The sequence below is a fragment of the Lynx canadensis genome, chromosome E3, assembly GCF_007474595.2.
Source record: "Lynx canadensis isolate LIC74 chromosome E3, mLynCan4.pri.v2, whole genome shotgun sequence".
NCBI lineage: Eukaryota > Metazoa > Chordata > Mammalia > Carnivora > Felidae > Lynx > Lynx canadensis.
Window position 1 is genome coordinate 4193634 of NC_044318.1, and position 21799 is coordinate 4215432.

A 21799-nucleotide genomic window follows, 5' to 3' on the forward strand; every position below is an offset into this window, starting at 1 on the left:
TCCATGTGGCCGTTCCTGAGGCGTGTCCTTTTATATTAAGCTGGTGACCTAGTCATCTGGTAAGTGAGCTGTTTTCCTGAGTTTTGTGAGCAGCTTGAGCAAATTAGTTGGGGGTCGTGGGAATGTCCAGCTTATAGCCGGTTGACAGGTGACCACCCGGACTGGGGATTGGCATCTGAAGGGAGGGGGCAGTGGTGTGGGGCTGAGCCCTTCATCTGTGGGATCTGATGCTGTCTCCAGGTGGATGGTGTCAGGATAGAGCTGAATCTGTAGGTCATCAGTCGGTGTCCACTGAAGACTGGAGAATTGGATGGCGGTGTGGGAAGAGCACACAGTGGGCTGGAGTAGTTGAGCGTGCAGCATGCAGCCCTGGGGTCCACACAGGTCTTCAGTGAGGACGCCACCTCTGGCTGGTGCTGTGCCTTGAGCGGGTCCTGTGACCGCTCTGTGCCTCCTATTTCCTTTGCTGTCAAATCGTAGTAACTGTGTCATCCACCTTCCTCCGTTCATTCAACTGGTTTTTACCAGGCTCCTGTGTGCAAGCCGGGGTGGTGGTCACTGGGATACAGGACAGTGAACATGCATGTGACCCCTGGTCGTGGGCAGAAGAGGACAGAGTGTGAACCAACCAACAAATAAAGAAAAACAGTGATGATCCTACTGTGAAGACTGTTGGGGCAGGAGGATTTGCTATGGAGCGGGCTTGCAGGGAGTTCGTAAGAGGCCTTACTGCTGAGTAGCAGGGTGGGGGCAGCCTCTTGGGTCACAGGGAATGGAGAAAGTGCCTGAATCCCAGAGGATGGCCCAGGAAGGTGGTGCAAGGTGAGGTAGGCAGCACAGAGGGCAGAGCAGAATCACTGGTTCGTGGCCCTGTAGGTTGAGGCATGGGGATGTTGGCTGCTGGGTTTAGCATCACTGTCTCTGGTCTGGAACGTCTGGAGCGCAAGGAGGGAGCCTGTGGTACCTAGAACCGAGTTTGCGTGTCCTGCGTTACCTAGAACCACACAGAGACTTGAGGCCAGGAGGTGCGGGTGTGTTGGAAGGGTGGGGAAGGAAGGTGGGCCGCTGCTGAGAATCGCAGGAGGTGGAGGCTCCCCCCCGGCCTGAGTCCCCACGAGGAGCCAGGGTGCGTGCGGGCAGGGGCTCTGAAGGAGTCCAGGCTCCCAGGTGTAGCCTCTAGGGGGCTCCCTTCACCAAAGCCCACAGGTGTTGCTTCTTCCTGAGACCGTCAGCTTGCTAGAACATGGCACTAGTCACTTCATTCTCCACATCGTTCCATTCTCATCCTCAATGAAGAACTCTGGCCCTAGAGTTCCCAAGGTCCCTTGGGACATCCCAGGCTCCCTCCAGCAGTGCAGAGGCCCCTCGGGGACGACTGGAACAGATGCCTAGGAGGAGGAGCCCTCGCTGCTTCACCTAGTGAGGGCTTTTCGCTGAGGTCTTGGGTGACGCCAAGAGTTGATGAAGCCCTGGCGGTGATGGTGGTGGCTGTCCCCAGGTGATCCCGGGTGGCTGGAGCCCGCCCAGCTTCTTTCTGTTGTGGGGATCCCATAGGTTGGTGGGTTTGCTGCACATGCTTCTCAGGGGTCCAGACTTGGGACCTTAGGCCCAGTGGGTATGTCCAAGTCTGTCTGCACTGCTGTGTCTACACCACAGTCTGGGTGACTTATAAACAACAGACACTTATTTCTCACAGTTCTGGAGGCTGGGAAGTCCAAGATCAAGGTGCAAGCACATTCGGTGTCTGGTGAGAGCCTCTTCCTGGTTCATAGACAGCTGTCTACTCGCTGTGCTCACACGGCTGGGTTAGGGGATTCTGGAGGGCCTCTTGTAACGGTACTAATCCCATGCATCACAGCACCTCCTCGTGACCTAGTCACTTCCCCAAAGCCCCAGCTCCCAGTACCATCACATTGGGGGTCAGATTTCAACATGTGAATTTGAGGGGGGTGGGAAGTAAACATTCGCTCTGTAGCAGGGTCCCAAACTCTGGTCTCTTGATGAAACTTGGGTTTTGTGAATGTGTAGCTAAGAAGGGTAGAGTGGAGTGGGTGTTTTGGGGAGAATGTTAGGATCCCACTTTTTCTCACTCCACTCCTCACCCTGCCTGCTGGGGGGCCCTGACAGTTTTGGTGTGGAATGTTCCGGGCTTTGACCTTTACTCTGATCCCAGGGACAGTTTGAGTGTCCTGGTGCCTCGCTCCTTAGCAGGGTTATTAGTTCATTTAAGTAATTTAGAGTGTTGCCTTTTTGGGGTTGTAAATGGTGATCCTGGTACACCATGTGTATATACCACCAGTTATTTGAGAGTGACCAGACAAAACAGCCCCAGGAGCCCTCCTGGCTTGCTCTGTGGCCTGTGAGGAAGGGACAGCACCTTCCCACCTGCACCAGCCATCACTGAAACAGCCTCTAACGGGAGCCTCGTGGTTTTGATTTTCCTCATCTGTAAAAGATGATGAACACATGTGTCCTTCCACGTGTAAAGGACAACAGAGCCGTGTGTGGGAATGCTGGGAGGCCCCCAGGGGAGGGGGTCTCCCTTGGTCTTAATGTTGTGGCTGGTCACCTGTTGGTTATCCAGGTCACCTGGCCACCTGTAAGTAGGGCAGAGTGTGAATCCCTCCGGCGCACAGGAGGTGAAGCGTCTGGGTTCCCCTGTGGCCGTGAGGTCCTGGAGCGTGTCAGTGCCCCACAGCCAGGGCTTCTGGGCCCAAATCGCCTCTAGCAGGCCTTCTGCGTGGCCATAGGATTTTCAGCCCTTCTGATGGGGACGGTCTTCCCACGCGGCTCTTTCCTTGTGTGCGAACAGCCGCCCTTTGCAGCCTGCAGTGAGATCAGTGAGATGACCCCATTCACTGGCGGCTGTCCCTGTGTGTGTTGGGGGTGGACGTGGGGGTGGCCTCAGCATGGGGCTAAGTCACGGGGCTTTGAGGGGACCTCTGATATCGTCCTGCATGCAGAGGAGGGGCAGGATCTGTCCCCTCCATGGGTTCCGTATCAGGGGGCATGGAGGAAAGAGCCCGGTGGCTGAGGTGGTGGTTTGTCTTCTTCATCTTCCTGTCTGTCTGCCTTTCCATTTCTCCCCTTCATGGTGTTTTCTTGCTCTTTTCCCTCCCTCATCTTTAGAGCTCGGTCTGCTCCTCTTGGTCCTAAACCGTGTCAACACACACACACACACCACACACGCCCAGACACACACACATGCACGGCACACCCCTGCAGCTAGGTACACCACACACCTGTATGCACGTGCAGACACGCACGAACACACACTCCTTCCCTGGTCCTCTGCGCACACATTCTTCCTTTAAAAGTTCCCTTTAAAAAAAAAAATTTTTTTTTTTAATGTTTATTTTTGAGACAGAGAGAGACAGAGCATGAACAGGGGAGGGTCAGAGAGGGAGACAGAATCTGAAGCAGGTTCCAGGCTCCGAGCTGTCAGCACAGAGTCCGACGCGAGGCTCGAGCTCACAGACCGTGAGATCATGACCTGAGCCGGAGTCGGACGCTCAACCGACTGAGCCACCCAGGGGCCCCTAAAAGTTCCTTTTTAAAAACGTGAACTTTTGGGGCGCCTGGGTGGCGCAGTCGGTTAAGCGTCCGACTTCAGCCAGGTCACGATCTCGCGGTCCGTCAGTTCGAGCCCCGTGTCAGGCTCTGGGCTGATGGCTCAGAGCCTGGAGCCTGTTTCCGATTCTGTGTCTCCCTCTCTCTCTGCCCCTCCCCCGTTCATGCTCTGTCTCTCTCTGTCCCCCAAAAAATAAACGTTGAAAAAAAAAATTTAAAAAAAAATGTGAACTTTTGAAAAACCTAGCAAAACACAGAGAATAACACAGCGAACGCCCTTCCTTCAGAACCCATGCTTCCCATTCCTCACGTTGCATATGTCTTTCCACAGCACCTCCCCTGAGGTTACAGTTTTTATAAATAGTAAACCTAAATACGCATCGAACATAAAATACATCAAAAAGGTGTCTCTTAGGTGAGTGGGCTCCTTTCATCCCTGATTGGTTCCTGTGGTCACGGTTGAACATAACCCACGGCTAGAGTGAGACCAGGTCAGCACAAGCTCTGGTTCTGGTTTTCATTTGAAGTTGAGAACCCATGTCATGTAAATAAGTAGATGGGAATTAACAGGGTTTTGATAAAGAATAGCATCTAATTCCAAGTTTTGTGCCCCCCAAAAAAATCACGTTAAAGATTAATATCAAAAAACTTACTGATGAACTCCTAGCTTGTGGCAACTCAGGTTCCCCCAATCCCTAAGAATAGCTTTATTGAGGTATAATTCACACACCCTTAAGTCTACTAGTGGACAATTCATTGGTCTTTCCAGAACATGCTTCCAGTTTTGTGATACTACCACATCTTGTACCATGTCTTTTTTTTTTTTTCAAGTTTATTTATTTCTTTTGAGAGACAGAGAGAGGAAGTGGGGGAGGGGCAGAGAGAGGAAGAGAGAGAATCCCGAGCAGGCTTCACACTGTCAGCGCAGAGCCCGATGTGGGGCTGGAACTCAGGAACTTGAGCCGAAACCAAGAGTCAGTCGCTTAACCAACTGAGCCACCTAGGTGTCCCTCATATTTTTTTTTTAATAATTTTTCTTGGACTGTGTGCCTGGCTGGCTCAGAGCAGGAGGCTCTTGATCTCCGGGTTGTGAACTCAGACCCCACGTTGGGCGTGGAGCCTTCTTTAAAAAAAAAAAAAAAAAATCTTAAAAAAATTTTTTTTCTTCTTTTAAAAGTAATGTTAATTATGTTAATTGGGGCATCTGGAGGCTCAGTTGGTAGGGCGTGAGACTCTTGATCCCAGGGTTGTAAATTCAAGCGCCACTTTGGATGTAGGGATTACTTACAAATAAAATATTAAAAAAAAAAGTAATGTTAATTGTAGAAAATGTAAACAATATAGGGAAAACCAAAAAAAAAAAAAAAAATCGTCTGTTGCCTCTTCATCAGGAGGTTTTAGATTGTAGCATTTATACCTCCAGTCACAAAAGCTTAAAACTGGACTAAGATGTTGGGGCCTCCTGTGCACAGTTCCATCGGGTCATGCACAGTGCTGTGGGGGAGAGTAAAGAGAGAGGGAAAATGGGGGCAGTTTGGTCGGCAAGCAGGGTAGCGGGGGTGGGCCAAAGGCCAAGCAAGGTTAAAGCCCAGGTCCAGGGTCAGGTGCAGTGACAGGCTGCGTGCCAGGCCTTGGGTGCCTTGTTCCCTGCCCCTACAGGGCTGTTGTGGGGACGATGTCAGAGAAATTACTGCTTGTGCTTTCTAGGATTTTTATGGTTTCAGGTCTCACATTTATTAAAAAAGTCTGCACCTTAAAGTGCACTGATAGTTCCAGTACGTAGGACCCAGTGCAGATCCTAGGTGATTTTGGAAGGGTCCTCGTGCTGCCCCATGTCTCAGTCCTTTAGTTAGGAGCACTGCATGGTTCATGTTCCATGGAAAGACCTAACAGTAAGCAGAATGTCTGCACTTTTGCCCCTGCCGCGTCCAATCCCGACTGCCGCCTTTTGTTCGTTTTGTTTCTTCAGTTCCACATATGAGTGAACTCATATGGTAGTTGTCTTTCTGTGACTCACTTATTTCCCTTAGCATAATACTTTCTAGATCCATCTGTGTCATTGCAAGTGGCAAGATTTCATTCTTTATTTTATGGCTGTGTAACATTCCTCTGGCTGTGTGTACACATATGTATACCACGTCTTCTTCTTTATCCTTTATCAGTCGATGGATGCTTAGGCTACTTCCATAATTTGGCTGTTGTAGATAATGCTGCAGTAAACATCAGGGTGCATGTATCCCTCTGAATTAGCGTTCTTCTATTCTTTGGGTAAAGATCCAGTAGTGAGATTACTGGATCATAGGGTAGTTCTATTTTTAACTTTTTTTTCTTTTTAATTTTAGAGAGAGATCACATGTGAGCAGGGGAAAGGGGCAGAGAAAATCTTAAGCAGGCTCCGTTCTCAGTGCAGATCCTGACACGGGGCTTGATCCTATGGCCCTTGGGTCATTATCTGAGCTGAAATCAAGAGTCAGATGCTAAACCAACTGAGCCACCCAGGCTCCCCTCTGCTTTTAATTTTTTGAAGAATTTTCTTTTTTTTTTTTAATGTTTATTTATTTTTGAGAGAGAGCACAGGCAGAGGAAGGGCAGAGAGAGAAGGAGACACAGAACCTGAAGTAGGCTCCAGGCTTCAGGCTCCGAGCTGTCAGCATGAACCTGACGCGGGGCTCGAACCCACGAACCGGGAGATCATGGCCTGAGCCGAAGTCGGACACTTAACTGAGTGAACCAACCAGGCGCCCTTGAAGAATTTTCATACTGTTTTCCAGGTGGCTACACCAGTTTGCATTCCCACCAACAGTGCACTGAGGGTTCCTGTTTCTCCACATGCTTGCCGACACCTGTTGTTTCTTGTGTTGTTGATTTTAGCCATTCTGATGGGTATGAGGTGATATCTCATTGTAGTTTTGATTTGCATGTCCCTGATGGTGGGTGATGTTGTGCCTCTTTTCATGTGTCTGTCAGCCATCTGTATGTTTTCTCTAGAGAAATATCTGTTCGTGTCTTCTATTTTTAATTGGATTATTTGGTTTTGTTTGGTGTTGAGTTGTATAAGTTGTTTTTATATTCTGGATACTAACCCCTTATCAGATATGTCATTTACAAATTCTTTCATTCAGTAGGTTGTTGTTTAGCTTTGATCGTAATTTCCTTTGCTGTTTGGAAGCTTTTTATTTTGGTGTAGTCCCAATAGTTTATTTTTGCTTTTGTTCCCTTGCCTCAGGAGACGCATCTAAAAAACTGTTGCTACAGCCGATGTCAGAGAAATTACTGCTTGTGCTTTCTTCTAGGATTTTTATGGTTTCAGGTCTCACATTTATTAAAAATTTTTTTAATGTTTATTTTTGAGAGAGAGAGAGAGAGATAGGCAGAGGGCAAGCGGGGGAGGGGCATAGAGAGACAGGGAGACCCAGAAACCGAAGCAGGCTCCAGGCTCCGAGCTGTCAGCACAGAGCCTGACGTGGGGCTCGAACTCATGAGCTGTGAGATCATGACCTGAGCCAAAGTCAGACACCCAACCGACTGAGCCACCGAGATGCCACTCAGGTCTCACCACATTAGAAACTTAATCCAGTTTATTTTTGTGTCTAGTGTAAGAAAGTGGTCCAGTTTCATTCTTTTGCATGTCACTGTCCAGTTTTCCCAGAGCCATTTGTTGAAGAGACTGTCCCTTTGCCATGACATATTCTTGCCTCTTTTGCTAAAGATTAGTTGACCATATAATTGTGGATTTGTTTTTGGGCCTTGTGTTACGTTCCGTTCATCTACGTTGTCTATTCTGTGCCCCTACCAGACGTTTTGATCACGACAGCTTTGTCATGTATCTTCAGATCTGGAATTGTGATGCTTTCAGCTTTGTTTCTCTTTTTCAAGATTGTTCTGGCTATTTGGGGTCTCTAGATGGTTCCATACCAATTTTAGGATTCTTTGTTCTAGTTGTGTGAAAAATGCCATTGGTATTTGATAGGGATTGCGTTAAATCTGTAGATTGCTTTGAGTCGTATGGACATTTTAACAATATTTGTTCTTCTAATCCATGAGCATAGAATGTTTTCCCTTTTGTTTATGTCATCTTCAGTTTCTTTCATTAGTATTGTACAGTTTTCAGAGTACAGGTCTTTCACCTCCTTGGTTAAATTTATTCCTAAGTGTTTTATTATTTTGGTGTACTTGTAAGTGGGATTGTTTTCTCAATTTCTCTTTCTGTTGCTTCATTATTAGTGTGTAGAAAGCAGTGGATTTCTGTACATTGATTTTGTATCCTGTAGCCTTCCTGAATTCATTTATGAGTTCTAGTAGCTGTTTTGGTGGAGTCTTTAGGGTTTTTAGATATAGTATCATGTCGTCTGCAAATAGTGAGAGTTTTACTTCTTCCTTAATGATTTGGCTGCCTTTTGTTCCCTTCTCTTGTCTGATTGCTTGGGTAGGACTTCCAGTACTATCCTGAGTAAAAATGGTGAGAGTGGACATCTTGCCTTGTTCCTGATCTTAGGGGAAAGCTCTCAGTTTTTTCCCATTGAGGATGATGTTGGTTGTGGGTTTTTCATAGATGGACTTTATTATGTTGACGTTTGTTCTTTCTAAACCTACCTTATTGAGGGTTTTCATCATGAATGGATGTTGTACTTTGTCACATGTTGTATCTGCATCTTTTCAAATGATCTTACGGTTTTTATCCTTTCTTTTTTTGATGTGATGTATCACATGGACTGACTTGTGAATATTGAACCACCTTTACATCCTGGGAATAAATTCCACTTGATTGTGGTGAATGATTATTTTAATGTATTGTTGGAGTCTTTTAATTTTTTTTTAATGTTTATTTATTTTTGAAGGAGAGAGAGAGACAGAATGTGAGTAGGGGATGGACAGAGAGAGAGGAAGACACAGAATCTGAAGGAGGCTCCAGGTTCTGAGCTGTCAACACAGAGCCTGACAATGTATTGTTGGATTCTGTTTGCTAATATTTTTGGAAGATTTTTGCATCCGTGTTCATTGGAAATATTGGCCTGTAGTTCTCTTTTTTGTAGTGTCTTTATCTGGTTTTGATATCAGGGCAATTCTGGCCCCATAGAATGAATTTGGAAGCTTTCCTTCTATTTTTTGTAGTAGTTTGAGAAGAATAAGTATTAACTGTTTTTTAAATGTTTGTTAGAATTCCTCTGTGAAGCCATCTGGTCCTGGACTTTTGTTGGGAGTTTTTTGATTACTGATTCAATTTCATTTCTTGTAATTGGTCTGTTCAAATTTTCTGTTTCTTCCTGATTCAGTTTTGGGAGGTTGTATGTTTCTAGGAGTTTATCCATTTCTTCCATGTTGTCCAGTTTGTTGGCATGTAATTGTTTATAATATTCTCTTATAATCCTTCATGTTTCTTTGGTACTGGTTGTTGCTTCTCCTCTTTCATTTCTGATTAATTTGAGTCCTCTCTCTCTCTCTCTCTCTCTCTCTCTCTTTTGGATGAGTCTTGCTAAAGATTTCTCAGTTTTGTTGATCATTTCAAAGAACTGGTGCCTTGGTTTCATTGATTTGTTCTACTTTTTTTTTTTTTTTTTTTTTTTTTTAGTTTCTATTTTCTTTATTTCTGCTCTGACATTTATTATTTCCTTGCTTCTGCTGGCTTGGGGTTTTGTTCTTCTTTTCCTTGCTCCTTTAGGTGTAACATTAGGTTGCTTATTTGAGATTTTTCTTGCTTCATGAGGTAGGACTGTGTTGCTACAGACTTCCCTCTTAGAACTGCTTTTGCTGCATAGATTTCGGACCATTGTGTTTTCCACTTTCATTTGTCTACATGTATTTTTAAGGTTCTTCTTTGATTTATTGGTTGACCCATTCATTGTTTAGTAGCATGTTGTTTAACCTCCATGTATTTGTGGTCTTTCCAGATTTTTTCTTGTTGACTTCTAGTGTCATAGTGTTGTGGTCAGAAAAGATGTGTGGAATGACTTTGATCTTTCTGAATTTGTTGAGACTTGTTTTGTGGCCTAACGTGATCTAATCTGGAGAATGTTCCATGTGCACTTGAAAAGAATGTGTATTCTGCTGTTTTAGGATGGAATGTTTTGAATATATCTGTGAGATTCATCTGGTCCAGTGTGTCATTCAGAGCCACTGTTTCCTTGTTGATTTTCTGTTTGGATGATCTATCCATTGATGTAGGTGGGTTATTAATGTTCTCTACAATTATTGTATTACTGTCCATTATTTCCTTTATATTTGTTATTAACTTGTGTGTTTGGTTGCCAGATATTTACTTCTTGTTAGTTTGTCCCCTTTCTGGTTATATAGTGCCCTTCTTTGTCTCTCGTTACACTCTTTGTTTTAAAGTCTATCTTGTCCCATGTAAGTATTGCTGCCCCAGATTGCTTTTCACACCATTAGCATGATGAATGCTCATCCATCCCCTCACTTTCCATTTGCAGGTGTCTTTAGGTCTGAAATGAGTCTCTTATAGGCAGCATACAGATTGGCCTTGTTTTCTTACCCATTCTGTCACCCTTTGACTTTTGATTGGAGTGTTCAGTCCATTTATATTCAAAGTAATTGTTGATAAGTATGTATGTATTACCATTTTTGTTACTTGTTCTGTGATTGTTTTTGTAGTTGTTTTTCTCCATTCCTCTCCTCTCCTGCACTTTTCTCTCATGGTTAGTTGGCTTTCTTTATGATATACTTGGGTTCCTTCCTCTTTATTTTTTTCATGTCTTTACAGGTTTTCGATTTGTGGTTACCATTCGGTTTGTATGTCACCTCTTCTGCATATAGCAGTCTGTATGAAGTTGCTGGTCGCTTAAGTTTGAACCCATTCTTTAGCCCTCTCCTCCCCATGTTTTAGGTAAATGGTGTCATACTTTATAGCCTTTTATTTTGTGAGTCCCTTGACTGAGTTCTACAGGTACACTTATTTTTACTGCTTTTGTGCTTCAGTGTGACCTCCTCTTGATTACATCTGTAAAGACCCTATTTCCAACTAAGGTCGCATGCACAGGTGTAGGTGTGGAACTGAGACATATCCTTGAGGAGCACACAACTCCGACTGCCACAGAAGGAAAGGTTAATGGAGCAGAAGACCTGATACGCCCCCGAGCAGGGAGGAGAGGTCTGGGAGCACAAAGGGTGTTGGGGTGCAGACGTTGAATGGGCCGGGTTGAAGGGCTGAGGCTGGGGCTAGAGCCGAGTGGTAAGGACAGCCTGCGAGGCTTCTCTCCAAATGGAGCTGTTCTCAGGGCTGAGCCTGTTAACCATCACCGGCTTCCCCTGGGCTGTGTCGAGCCTTATAATCTACAATTGTGTTTCCTTTTCTAACCAGGAAACTACTTTGCCTCTCACTTTTTCATGGGAGGTGAGAAATTCGACACCCCTCACCCTGAAGGTTACCTCTTTGGAGAGAACATGGATCTGAATTTCCTGGGCAATCGCCCGGTCCAGGTGGGTCACAGTGGGGTAGGCACGTGGGCAGTGGCAGCGAGGTCCTCCCCTCCGCTATCCATAGCTAGCTTTGAGGATAAGCAGACACTGAGTCACCTCACATGGGCAGAGCTACTGGCTGGATGTGTGTATGTCTGTGCAGGGGTCATGTCCTGGCACTGTCCCCTTAGAGGTTGGATGGCTGCAGATAGCTCACTGGGGGACAGGGTAGCCACTGCTGAGCCCAATGCAGCCAGGCTATGGGGCTTATGGATAGTTATGGATTTGATCCCAGGCCTCTTGGATGACTTTCTTTAAAAAAGAAAAAACAAAAGCCACACTCTGTACGAACAGTGGGTGAGAGTTGTGACCCAAAAGAGACATGCACATGGCCAGTGAGCATTTTTACAAATGCACTTTCGTTAGTCATCAGGGAAGCACACGTTTACATGCTGCTGTCCATTTGTCCAGCACACATTTGGTACCTGCTGGGTGCCTAGGACTCCTCCAGGGGCTGGGGATGGAGGACATATCCTACCCTCTTCCCTCCTGGGGTGCAGGCAGTGAAGAAAAGATTCACGAATGGAGACAAAAGAGACCGAGAGGGACTAGTGAGGGCCTCTGGGCAGGGGGTGCTGACCAGGGAATTGGGTCTTGTACTTTAAAATGGTGGGCCTCAGTGTGGGTGAGGAGCCAGGCAGGAGACCGTCTCTTTCAGGAGATGCTGGACTCCATTTCCCAAGGCTGCTGAGTCCTGGGGTGTCCCTGGTCCTGGCAGGGGATGAGGTATCCACTGGCCCGGGGGTCTTTAGGCTGTTTTAGCAGTGGAACAGCTGTTGACATGAAATCTTGATCCTTTAGTGTGTGGGAGGCGAGGAGCTTTGGCCTCGAGTGCTGCCCTCCCTGACCCATGGGACCACTGGGGCTTCCAGGTTGTGCTGAGTCCCCTGCCCTCCTGAATCTGTGAGAGCAAGAGTAGCAACCTCACCTTCCGTCTTCGAAGCCTCAGCTCGCAGGCAGGGCCTGGCTCTTACAGACCTCCCGTAAATCTATTATTGTTTAAACTTTTCTTTTGAGGCCATCGTAGACTCCCCTGCAATGGCGGGAAGGGGTTCCAGTCCTCTGTGCCTCCCTCCCTCGGCTTCCACAAGGACAGAATCTTCCAGAGCTGTGCTGCACTGTCATGGGCAGGAGCTGATGCCACTGCAGCATATTTCCCAGAGATCTCCCATTTTCCATTGCTCCCCTGTGTGTGTGTGTGTGTGTGTGTGTGTGTGTGTGTGTGTGTGCATGTTTGCGTGCGAGTCCCTTCCAGAGTCTTTGCTGAACATCATCCTTACCTTGCAGGCCCACTTTATTCAGGACAGCAGTGGGCACCAGGTCCCGCCTCTGGGAACACGGCCTCAGAGCCCCAGGGTCCCTCGGGCCGGGTTATGCTTACTGAGAGTCCCCCTGGAATTGGAGGACCATGGCTGGATCTATGTGGCTAGAATCCTTAAGGGTTCTGGTCCCTGTTGTTTGTCCCTTGTGGCGGCTGCTGGGCCTGTGCTTTACTTCTGTACGAATGAGCGCGAGGGCTGGGGTGTACAGAGTCGTGCCTGTGCTCCGATTATCCCTGTTTTCTATCCCTGTCACATCCTGGGGATCACCGGGATGGCTTTGGGTTTTTCCCTTCTAGTTTCCTTACGTCACCCCCGCCCCCCATGAGCCGGTGAAGACACTGAGGAGCCTGGTGAACATCCGGAAAGACTCTCTCCGACTGGTGAGGTGAGCCTTCGCCCTGCCTCATGCTGTGGTCACAGATGCCTGCGAGGGGAGGCAGCAGCTAGTGGCCCCAGTCCCTGCTCCCTCAGCTGTGGAGCCAGAAGGTCACGGACAGGTCTCGAGTCCAGAGGGGCTCCTAGGGTGTGAGTACAGAGGGCTCTGCTCATGGGACTCCAGTCTTCAAACTGGCCGTGCCCCCAGGGATGTCGGTCCGCGTCCGCAGACGCTTTCACTCGGGGGATTGGGTGCCCCTGGCCTCTGGGGGCAGAGACCAGGGATGCTGCTGAGCACCCCACAGTGCACGGGACGGCCCCACGACCAACAGCGATCCGGCCTCGCACGTCAGCAGGCTGAGAACCACGTTAAACCTGGAAGACGTCTGGGGCTGCGTCTAAACCCAGAGGACCCCTCTCTTTCTGTGGGCGGGACACAAGGGAGGGAGGGCTCTGCAGTGGCCGGCCTTATTGCCCAAACAGGGAGTGGGCCTCCACGCGTCTGGCAGCCGCCTCTGGGGGGCCCCGTGGGGAGCGCACCTGCTGTGCTGGGTGGAGGCCGCCACCTCTGTCCCTCTGCTCCCCGGCAGGTACAAAGATGGTGCCGACAGCCCCTCCGAGGACAGCGAGAAGCCGCGCGTCCTCTACAGCCTGGAGTTCACCTTTGATGCCGACGCCCGCGTGGCCATCACCATCTACTGCCAGGCGGTGGAGGAGTTCCTGAACGGGACGGCTGTGTGAGTGTCTGCGGCCTGGGTGGCGGCTGGCCTGGCAGCTGTGCTCCTGTTGTCCGTGCTGTGCATTTGAGATTTTGGAGGTTTTCTTTGCAATAAGGGTCTCGCTGGCCCCGAAAGTTTGAAATCTGTAACTTCAGCGTGACCATAGACTCAGACAGACGGGCAGAAACGTACCCGCTTGTGTCCTGTTGGAGAAAAACACCTGAAGGCCAGACTGGCTCTGGTGCTGGAGCTTAGGCGTCAAGGGTTGGGACTGCTGGTACCTCAGTTTCCTCAGCTGGGGGTGGGGGTGGCTGGAGCCGCCCCCTCGTGGTCGGTATAAGGACCTTGGTGCTGCTGTTGGAGAAAACCCGTAGCTGGGGTTTGTGGGGTGCACTCCCTGCAGGGAGTGAACGCTTTGTCCGTCGGGTCACTGGGCTCGGGGCTCCCTCTCTCGCACCCTCCCTTGCATCAACAAGAGGACGAGGTGCGCAGCTCGGCTTTGGTCTGTGTCATATTTGGACCTGGAAGACGTGCCCCCAGAAGGATAGTGGATGCGTGAGCAAACAGCTCAGCCGTCCCTGGAGCTTTTGTTCTGAACCCCCGGGGGGCTCCACCACTGGGGACAGAGGACAGAAATGCTGCTCTGTCCCCTCTCTCCCCTTCCTGAGACCTGGTGGGAGTGGCTGGGAGCCTGCTTCCCTTCTCAGTTTGCTGGAGTTGAGTGGGGTGAACATAGAAGTCAACGGAACAAAGACCGTCTCTAGGACCCAGAAGGCTGTGCCCAAGCACCTGTATCCGAGCCTGGAAATTCTGTTTCCACTTGAGCTGCAGTGTGCGTGACCCTCCTGCTCCTTCCCTGGTCTCCTCCCTGCTTCTTGACAAGTGAGAAAAGGGGGCAGATCTGAGGTCCCAGAGAAAATCCCAGGTCTGCTTGGGAGCAGAGTCCTAGCCTGTGGCTTTATCACAGGCTCAGGGCTGGGATGTCACAGGGAAGAAAGGCCCTGTGGCCTCTAGGGGGTGGAGGGGCCCCCTCTCTTTGTGCATACAAGAGCAGCCCCGCCCCCCACCAGTCTGTCAGGCTCTCCAGAGTGTCTTTTGTCCAAGAGGCTGAGGGAAGCCCCAAGAGTGGCTGCTGTGGGGCGGGTGGAGGAAGCAGGTCAGCGCCGTGTGTTGGATTCCTGAATGGGGAGAAGCCCGAGTTGGTCAGAATTGAAAATGCATGTACCCTTTCTGGGAACGTACCTTGGGAACGTGCTCGTATACGTGGCTAAGATGTATGTAGAGAGGGTCCTGGAAGCACCGTTGGGAATAGCGAGATACTGGAGTCTGGTCTTCACCAGCGGGTCGCCTGGTCGGATCAGAGTTAGTGACCGCACAGTGGAGCCCATGCAATGTTTGCAGAACCCCGCACCCCTGCGTGTGGCGGTTAGGGGACAGCGCTGGGGGCCATCAGTAGTGAGGGAGCTGGTGTAGGCCGGCCGCCGTGTGAATACTCAAGAACAGACGCCGTGCACGCGGGCGTGAACATGCCCTGCTCTTCTGGGAGTGCTTAGTGGGTTGTGGCTGGGACAGAGAAGCCCATGGCAGGGAGCGAGCGTGAGGATGGGCTGTGGGGACACGGCATGCCGGGCACATGTTTGTACCATGTTTGTTCACTAAAGTAAACGCACCTCAAAAGCCAAATGGAAAAGCGCAGCCAGATCTGGAAAGGCAGTTGTGGGGCAGGTGTGGGCCCCAGAGGACTTGTAAGCAGGTGAGTTACCAGGCAGGGCTGGAGGCAAATAGACTGAGGGCCCTGCCTCGCCGGGGGAGGGTGAGGACTCACAGGTGAAGAAGGGGGTCCTCACGTCTGATTTCTGCTCGGTCCCCACAGACCGGTGGCTGCCAGCCCCTGCCTCACAGGTCCTGGGCTGGCAGGGGACTGAGACTGAGGACCGGGCACAGCAGACCATTTGCTCTGGGCACAGTCTCAGCGGCCTTTCTCTCGGCTGCCCCTTCAGGTACAGCCCCAGGAGCCCTGCCCTGCAGTCCGAGACCGTCCACTACAAGAGAGGGGTGAGCCAGCAGTTTTCCCTGCCCTCCTTCAAGATCGACTTCTCCGAGTGGAAGGATGATGAGGTAACCTGGCCCCCGTCACCAGCCCTCTCCCGAGCACCGTCCGATCGCCACAGGCCTGTCTGCTCACATTCCTCGAGTGGCTGATAAGCCTCAGGAGTGTATGTGTGCTCAGTCGGGCGTGCGCTGGACCAGGGAGCGGGGTGTGATTTGAGTGTTGGCTAGACTGGATGATTGAGGACGGACAGAGCGCCAGCAGTTAGAGGCTCCAGTTAGCGGCTTGGGTGGTGCCTTGTGGGGGCTGTGGGACTGCAGTCTGGCAGGGTCCCTTCCACCTTCTGGTTCTCGGCTGGGGCTGGCAGTTTATATCACATGAAGGATGGCAATGGGAGCTTTGTCTGTAACAGCAAAATTTGGACATAACCTGTCTGTCCGTGACGAAGGGATTGCTTATTCACTGATGTTATGGGAACCATATGATCGTATGGGCACCGTGGTTCGTTTCCGTAACGGGATGCCGTGCAGCCCCAGCAGGTGGAAGGGATCTGTGTGTACCGTACACACCGGTGCCGAAAGCCCCTCCTGGGTCTGGAGAAGAGTCTGTTGCAGACAGAGGTGCAGTATAATTTCACGCACGCGACAAGAGAGATGCACAAAGCCATTTCCGCAGGTGTCTGTGTGTGTGTATAAAGCTCGAGGAGAAACTGGAGAAGACGCCCATGAACTACATGGTGGTTATTTCTGTGCAGGGTCTTGATATAAGGCAGAGTCCTGCATTACACACGCACGAGCCCATTCTGCACGTGAACAGTGTGAGTGCCAGCAGTATATATGTGTCTGAGTTGTTTGAACAGGTCTTTTTTTTTTTTTTTTTATTTAATTTTTTTTTTTTTCAACGTTTATTTATTTTTGGGACAGAGAGAGACAGAGCATGAACGGGGGAGGGGCAGAGAGAGAGGGAGACACAGAATCGGAAACAGGCTCTAGGCTCCGAGCCGTCAGCCCAGAGCCTGACGCGGGGCTCGAACTCACGGACCGCGAGATCGTGACCTGGCTGAAGTCGGACGCTTAGCCGACTGCGCCACCCAGGCGCCCCTGAACAGGTCTTTTAAGGTAGAATTTGCATACCATAAAACTCACCCCTTTTAAGTGTATAATCCAGCGATCTTTAGTAAATTCATGAGTTATGTTGTGGTCACCACAGTCCAGTTCTAGAATGTTTCCGTCCTCCCAGTAGGGTCCCTCATGCCCATTCTTAGTTAATCCTAGTTTGTAGTCCCAGCCCCTGGTAAGTCCTCATGTACTTTCTGGATGTTTTATATAAATGGAATCATATGATAGGTGGCCTTTTGTATCAGGCTGCTCTCACTTGGCTGAATTCTCTAGTTTTTTAAAGAAGGTAGTCATGTATTACTGAAGTACATTATGGGGAAGGAGTGGAGGCAGCGGGGCGTGGGATGGTGTAGGAGCTGGGCAGGTGGGTTCTGGGTCATGAGCTGTGTCAGAAGGTGAAGGCCACACCGTGGTGTTTGCTCTCGTTCGTCAGGGTGCTTTGGCGGCCAGCAGCAGAAGCTGCCTCTACTGCTCATGTGAGGAAGTCTTCTGAAAGAAGGATGGGGCTTTTGGAGCCCCAGGAAGAGCTGGACAGCCAGGCCTTGGGACAGCCCCGCCCCCGGCCTCATTCCAGCACATGGCTTCATCTCAGTGTCCACACACTGCTGGCTGGGATACCCAGCGGCTGCACGCAGTCCTGCCCGCCCTCCTGTGAATGCGGGAGAGCTGCTCCTTAAAGAGAGGGGGGCTGAGAGGGCAGCAAGGGGCTAGACAGACACGTGGGTGCCCTCACCCTGCGGTTGTTGTGGGGAGGACCGGGTTGAGCCCGCATCTGTTTGGTGACCTCCGTGTGTAGTGCGTCCATTGGTATTTTGGCCGCAGAACAGGTCCTTGTGCATTTGTAGGTGTGCTGAGTCAGCCAGCACTTCGGGTGCTAGCCCCCAGTGAGGCCAGTTGTCCTGGGGGCACACCTGGCTCGTAAACCAGTCTGAAGTGCCACACACGGGCACCCCCTTTCCTCCCTTAGAGCTTCAGGAGGCCCACATCCCAGGTCATCAGCATGTGGCAACGCGGCCATGGCTGGGGTGGTGGTAGGCGCCACGTGGAGTGGTGGTGGCCACTCCGGGCCTGTCCAGTGTGGAGTCATCCCAGGACCTTTCCTTTCCTTTGCCTTCTCTGGTGATCACCGCAGCTAGTGTGTTTTTGAAATCAACTCACTTCGTTTGTGTATTTTTTTTTTTTTTTTTTTTTTGGCGATAGAATACACAGAACAAAGTTTACCATTATGACATTTAGTACAGTCCTGTATGCGTACCTCTGTGCAGTCCCAGAACATTTTCATCACCCCAGCGGGAAACTCTGCACCCATTAAGCGGTCATTTCCATTCAACCCTCTATTACGTGTATTTATATTTTTTCTTCAAAAAATTTTGTGTAATGTTTATTTTTGAGAGGGAGAGAGAGACAGAGCGCCAGCAGGGGAAGGGCAGAGAGAAAGGGAGGCACAGAATCCGAAGCAGGCTCCAGGCAGTCAGCGCAGAGCCAGATGCAGGACTTGAACCACCACATTCTGTGAGATCATGACCTGACCCAAGTCAGACGCTCAACTGACTGAGCCACCCTGGCGCCCCTCTTCTTCTTCTTCTTCTTCTTTTTTTTTAAACGTTTATTTATTCTTGAGAGGGAGAAAGAGACGGAGTATGAGCAGGGGAGGGGCAGAGAGAGAGAGAGAGGGAGACACAGAATCCGAAGCAGGCTCCAGGCTCTAAGCTGACAGCACAAAGCCGAATGCGGGGCCCGAACCCACAAACCTCGAGATCATGACCCAAGCTAAAGTCAGACACTCAACTGACTGAGCCACCCATGTGCCCCTACATGTGTTTTTAAAAGGAAACTGTATCAGTTATTACCATAGTTGGGAAACTGCTTAAACTTGCCATAGGTAGAAGGTTCTGGAAGTTAAGCTGTATGGAGAGCCAGCTGTTATGATGTCCTGTCACTGTGTCATTGACTGCCGAAGGTGCTGAAGCGGACATTGGCAGGTGTTAGAAGCCTGACAGATACTCGGGTACCAAACCCAGATTTTTCCTCAACCAGGGCTTCTCAGTCTCAGTGCTGTTGAGCCCTGGGGCCCAGATCATTCTCTGTGGTGAGGGCTGTCCTGGGCACTGTGGGATGTTGGTCCTTGGCCTCCACCCGCCAGGAGCCCCCCCTAGTGGTGATAACCAGGGATGTCCCAGACACGGCTAACTGCCCTCTCGCCATCCTCCTTTCTAGCCATTTTCCTGGATTCGCCTATTTAAAGATTACAACAGTAATGTATGCTTATTGTAAAATGTGCAAATTATACAGAATTTGTAAGGCAAAACGCGCTCCAGTTGAATCTTCTCCAGAGGCAACCGCTTCTGACCATTTAGGGGGTGTATTCCAGACTTTTCTCCCATGTGCATTTGTTTGTTGTAGAGATGCAGTCATGCGTAGAAATATTATTCTGTAGCTTGTTTTTCTCCCCCACAATCATTGAAAGTCATTTTCTGATACATCATTACACATAATGAGTTATCTAAATTCAAAAACCTATGTTTTCCCTTTGAAGTACATACTCCTTGAAGGCAAAGCTCTTATCTGAGCATGAATGCAGTGAACAGTGTGTGTGGATACATTTCCAGAGGATAAGTACTCTTGTCTCCACTGCGTTGTTGCCTGCTGGCTTTACCTTTCTGCTTTAATTCCCAGAGCCACTTCCTCTGGCCTTCTCCTTTCTGTGTATGTATGTATGTATTTAAATTTACATCCATGTTAGCATATAGTGCAACAATGATTTCAGGAGTAGATTCCTTAGTGCCCCTTCCCCATTTAGCCCATCCCCCCTCCCACAGCCCCTCCAGTAACCCTCTGTATGTTCTCCAAATTTAAGAGTCTTCTGTTCTGTCCCCCTCCCTGTTTTTATATTATTTTTGCTTCCCTTCCCTATGTTCATCTGTTGTGCATCTTAAAGTCCTCATATGATGTCTCTTGTTTTTTTAAACAGCTTATTGAGGTCTAATTTTCACCCCTTTAAAGTGTACAGTTTGGTGATATTTACCGTAGAGATAGTCCCTGACTTCAGATGGTTCAACCTAAGAGTTTTCGACTTTACGATGGTACAGAAGCAACGCACATTGGATAGAAACTGCACTTCGAAGTCTGAATTTTCCCCTTTCCCTGGGCTAGCAATGGAGTCCTCGCTCAGGACTCCAGGCGGCAGGAGTCATGGCTTCTGGTCAGCCACATGGTCACGAGCGTAAATGACCACAAACCGGTGGCCATTCTGTTTTCCTCCTTCACTACAGTGTTGAGTACATCATGTGAGATACTCAGCACTAAATTATGAGATCGGCTTTGTGTTAGGTGGTTTTACCCGCTGTAGGCTGATGTTTTTGAGCGTGTTCAAGTTCTGCGAGGTGTATTATTAAGTGCGTTTTTGACTTCTCATACTTTGAACTTCTGAGGGGTTTCTCGAGATGTGACCCCACCGTAGAAGGTCTGTATTCATAGAGTTGTGCAGCCATCACCACCATGTAACCCCAGTCCACTTCTGTCACCCCCAGAAGAAACGCTCTGCCTGTCTGCATTCCTTCCCCAGCCTCCCCCTCAGCCCCTGGCAACCACTCATCTACTTCCATCACTGTGGATGTGCTTGTTCTGGAAGTTTCAAATAAACAGTCATACGCTGTGCGACCTTTTGTGACTGGCTTCTGTCACTGAGCGCGTGTCTCACGCAGGTGGTAGCAGTTGTCAGCACGTCATTCCTTTCCACGGCTCACGATACTCCGCTGTGTGGTTGGACCATGCCCGGTTCATCTGTTCACCGGCTGACGGGCGCTTAAGTTGTCTCCACCTTTGGGTTCTTAGGAGTAATGCCATTCTGAACGTCGCTATACAAATTTTGGTGTGGGTGTGTGTTTTTATTTCTCTTGGTTATGGTTTGCTTTTTAATTTTATTTTTTAAGGCTAGTTTTCATAGTAGTTTCAGGTTCACAGCACAGTTGAGAAGAAGGCATAGAGATTTCCCATAGAGCCCCATCCCCACATAAGCATAACTTGTTTTACTGCATTGTAGTGTGGGCGTCTTTTGAGATGTCCTAGTGGTTGGAGTGGCTTCTTTGCTGGTTTTCAGGCTCCCTGTACCCTGAGGCTGCCGTGAGCCTGCGGCCTGGCTGGGTCCTGTCCTGAACACGTTCTTCACCGCCCCGCGTGCAGCTGGTGTGCACATGGCTTCCTGTAGTCCCGCGTTCCTGGGAATCCATGGCCTGTGTCTCTGTGAGGCCTTCCCAGGCCACTGGCCTCCTCAGCTCCTGCTGCCTGAACATGCCGAGCTTTGCATGGCTGGTGTTCATGGCATGTTTTGTCGACCACCATGGTCACCGGGCATAGCTTTTATCCCTCTTTTACAGACAGGGAGACTGAGGCTTGGGTGGTGGAGCCAGACTCCATCCTAACACCCGGCCCCTCCCAGTCCCGCCTCCCACCGGCAGCCTGAGACCCACAGGCACCTTCTGGGCCTCCCCTTGCAGCCCTGCTTCGGGTGACCGCAGTGGTCACCTCTGTCCTGTGGCCCTGCTGGTGAGCCGATGTGGACTACGCCCAGGGAGACACATGTGGGGAGGAGAGCGGTCTTTGGCCAGGGGGCAGCTGGGAGCCACGGAGGAGAAGGAAAAGTGAGAGTGGGTTTCTCCTCGAGCTCATCCGCCTGCCACGGTGTCGCCGCTCCCTTCTCCTCTGGTGCCCACCCAGGAGAACGGAAAATGGCTCAGATGGATGCTGTCCTTCGGTGCTCGTGGCACCCAAAGGGGAACAGCCCAGGTGTCCCTTAGCTGGGAGTGGTCGAGTGTGGTCTGGCCGTGTGGTGGGAGTGTCACTCAGCCTTAGGGAGGGAGCACTGGCACGCGTGTGGCATGGGTGAACCTTGAAAACATGGTGCTCACTGAAGGAGGCCAGACAGAAAAAATCGATGCCCAGACCGGACGTACCTGTGGACACAGTGGGGCTTAGCAGGTGGGGAGGGCTGGGGAGCGAGTGGTGATGGGGACAGGGTTCCTGTGGGGACATGAAGAGTGTTCTGGAAATGGATGGTGGAGGTGGTGAACGTGGCCTTACAAATGTACTTAATGCCACCGAGTTACACGTGTTTGCCACGTCAGTCATTTTTATCTATTTCGCCGAAATGGGAAAAGTGCAGCCTGACGTCTGTCT

General features: G+C 49.9%; 1 protein-coding gene across 4 annotated transcripts in view; it reads left to right on the top strand.

The window, feature by feature from the left end:
- The window catches only part of MGRN1 (mahogunin ring finger 1), a 53277-nt gene that overhangs the window by 10707 nt on the left and 20771 nt on the right, over positions 1–21799 (top strand). For all 4 annotated transcript variants that reach the window (XM_030300295.1, XM_030300296.1, XM_030300298.1 and 1 more), the window contains exons 2-5: positions 10883–11001; positions 12659–12747; positions 13328–13474; positions 15457–15574. In XM_030300295.1, the coding sequence (XP_030156155.1) occupies positions 10883–11001; positions 12659–12747; positions 13328–13474; positions 15457–15574 (473 nt within the window). The remainder of the gene's footprint in view (positions 1–10882; positions 11002–12658; positions 12748–13327; positions 13475–15456; positions 15575–21799) is intronic.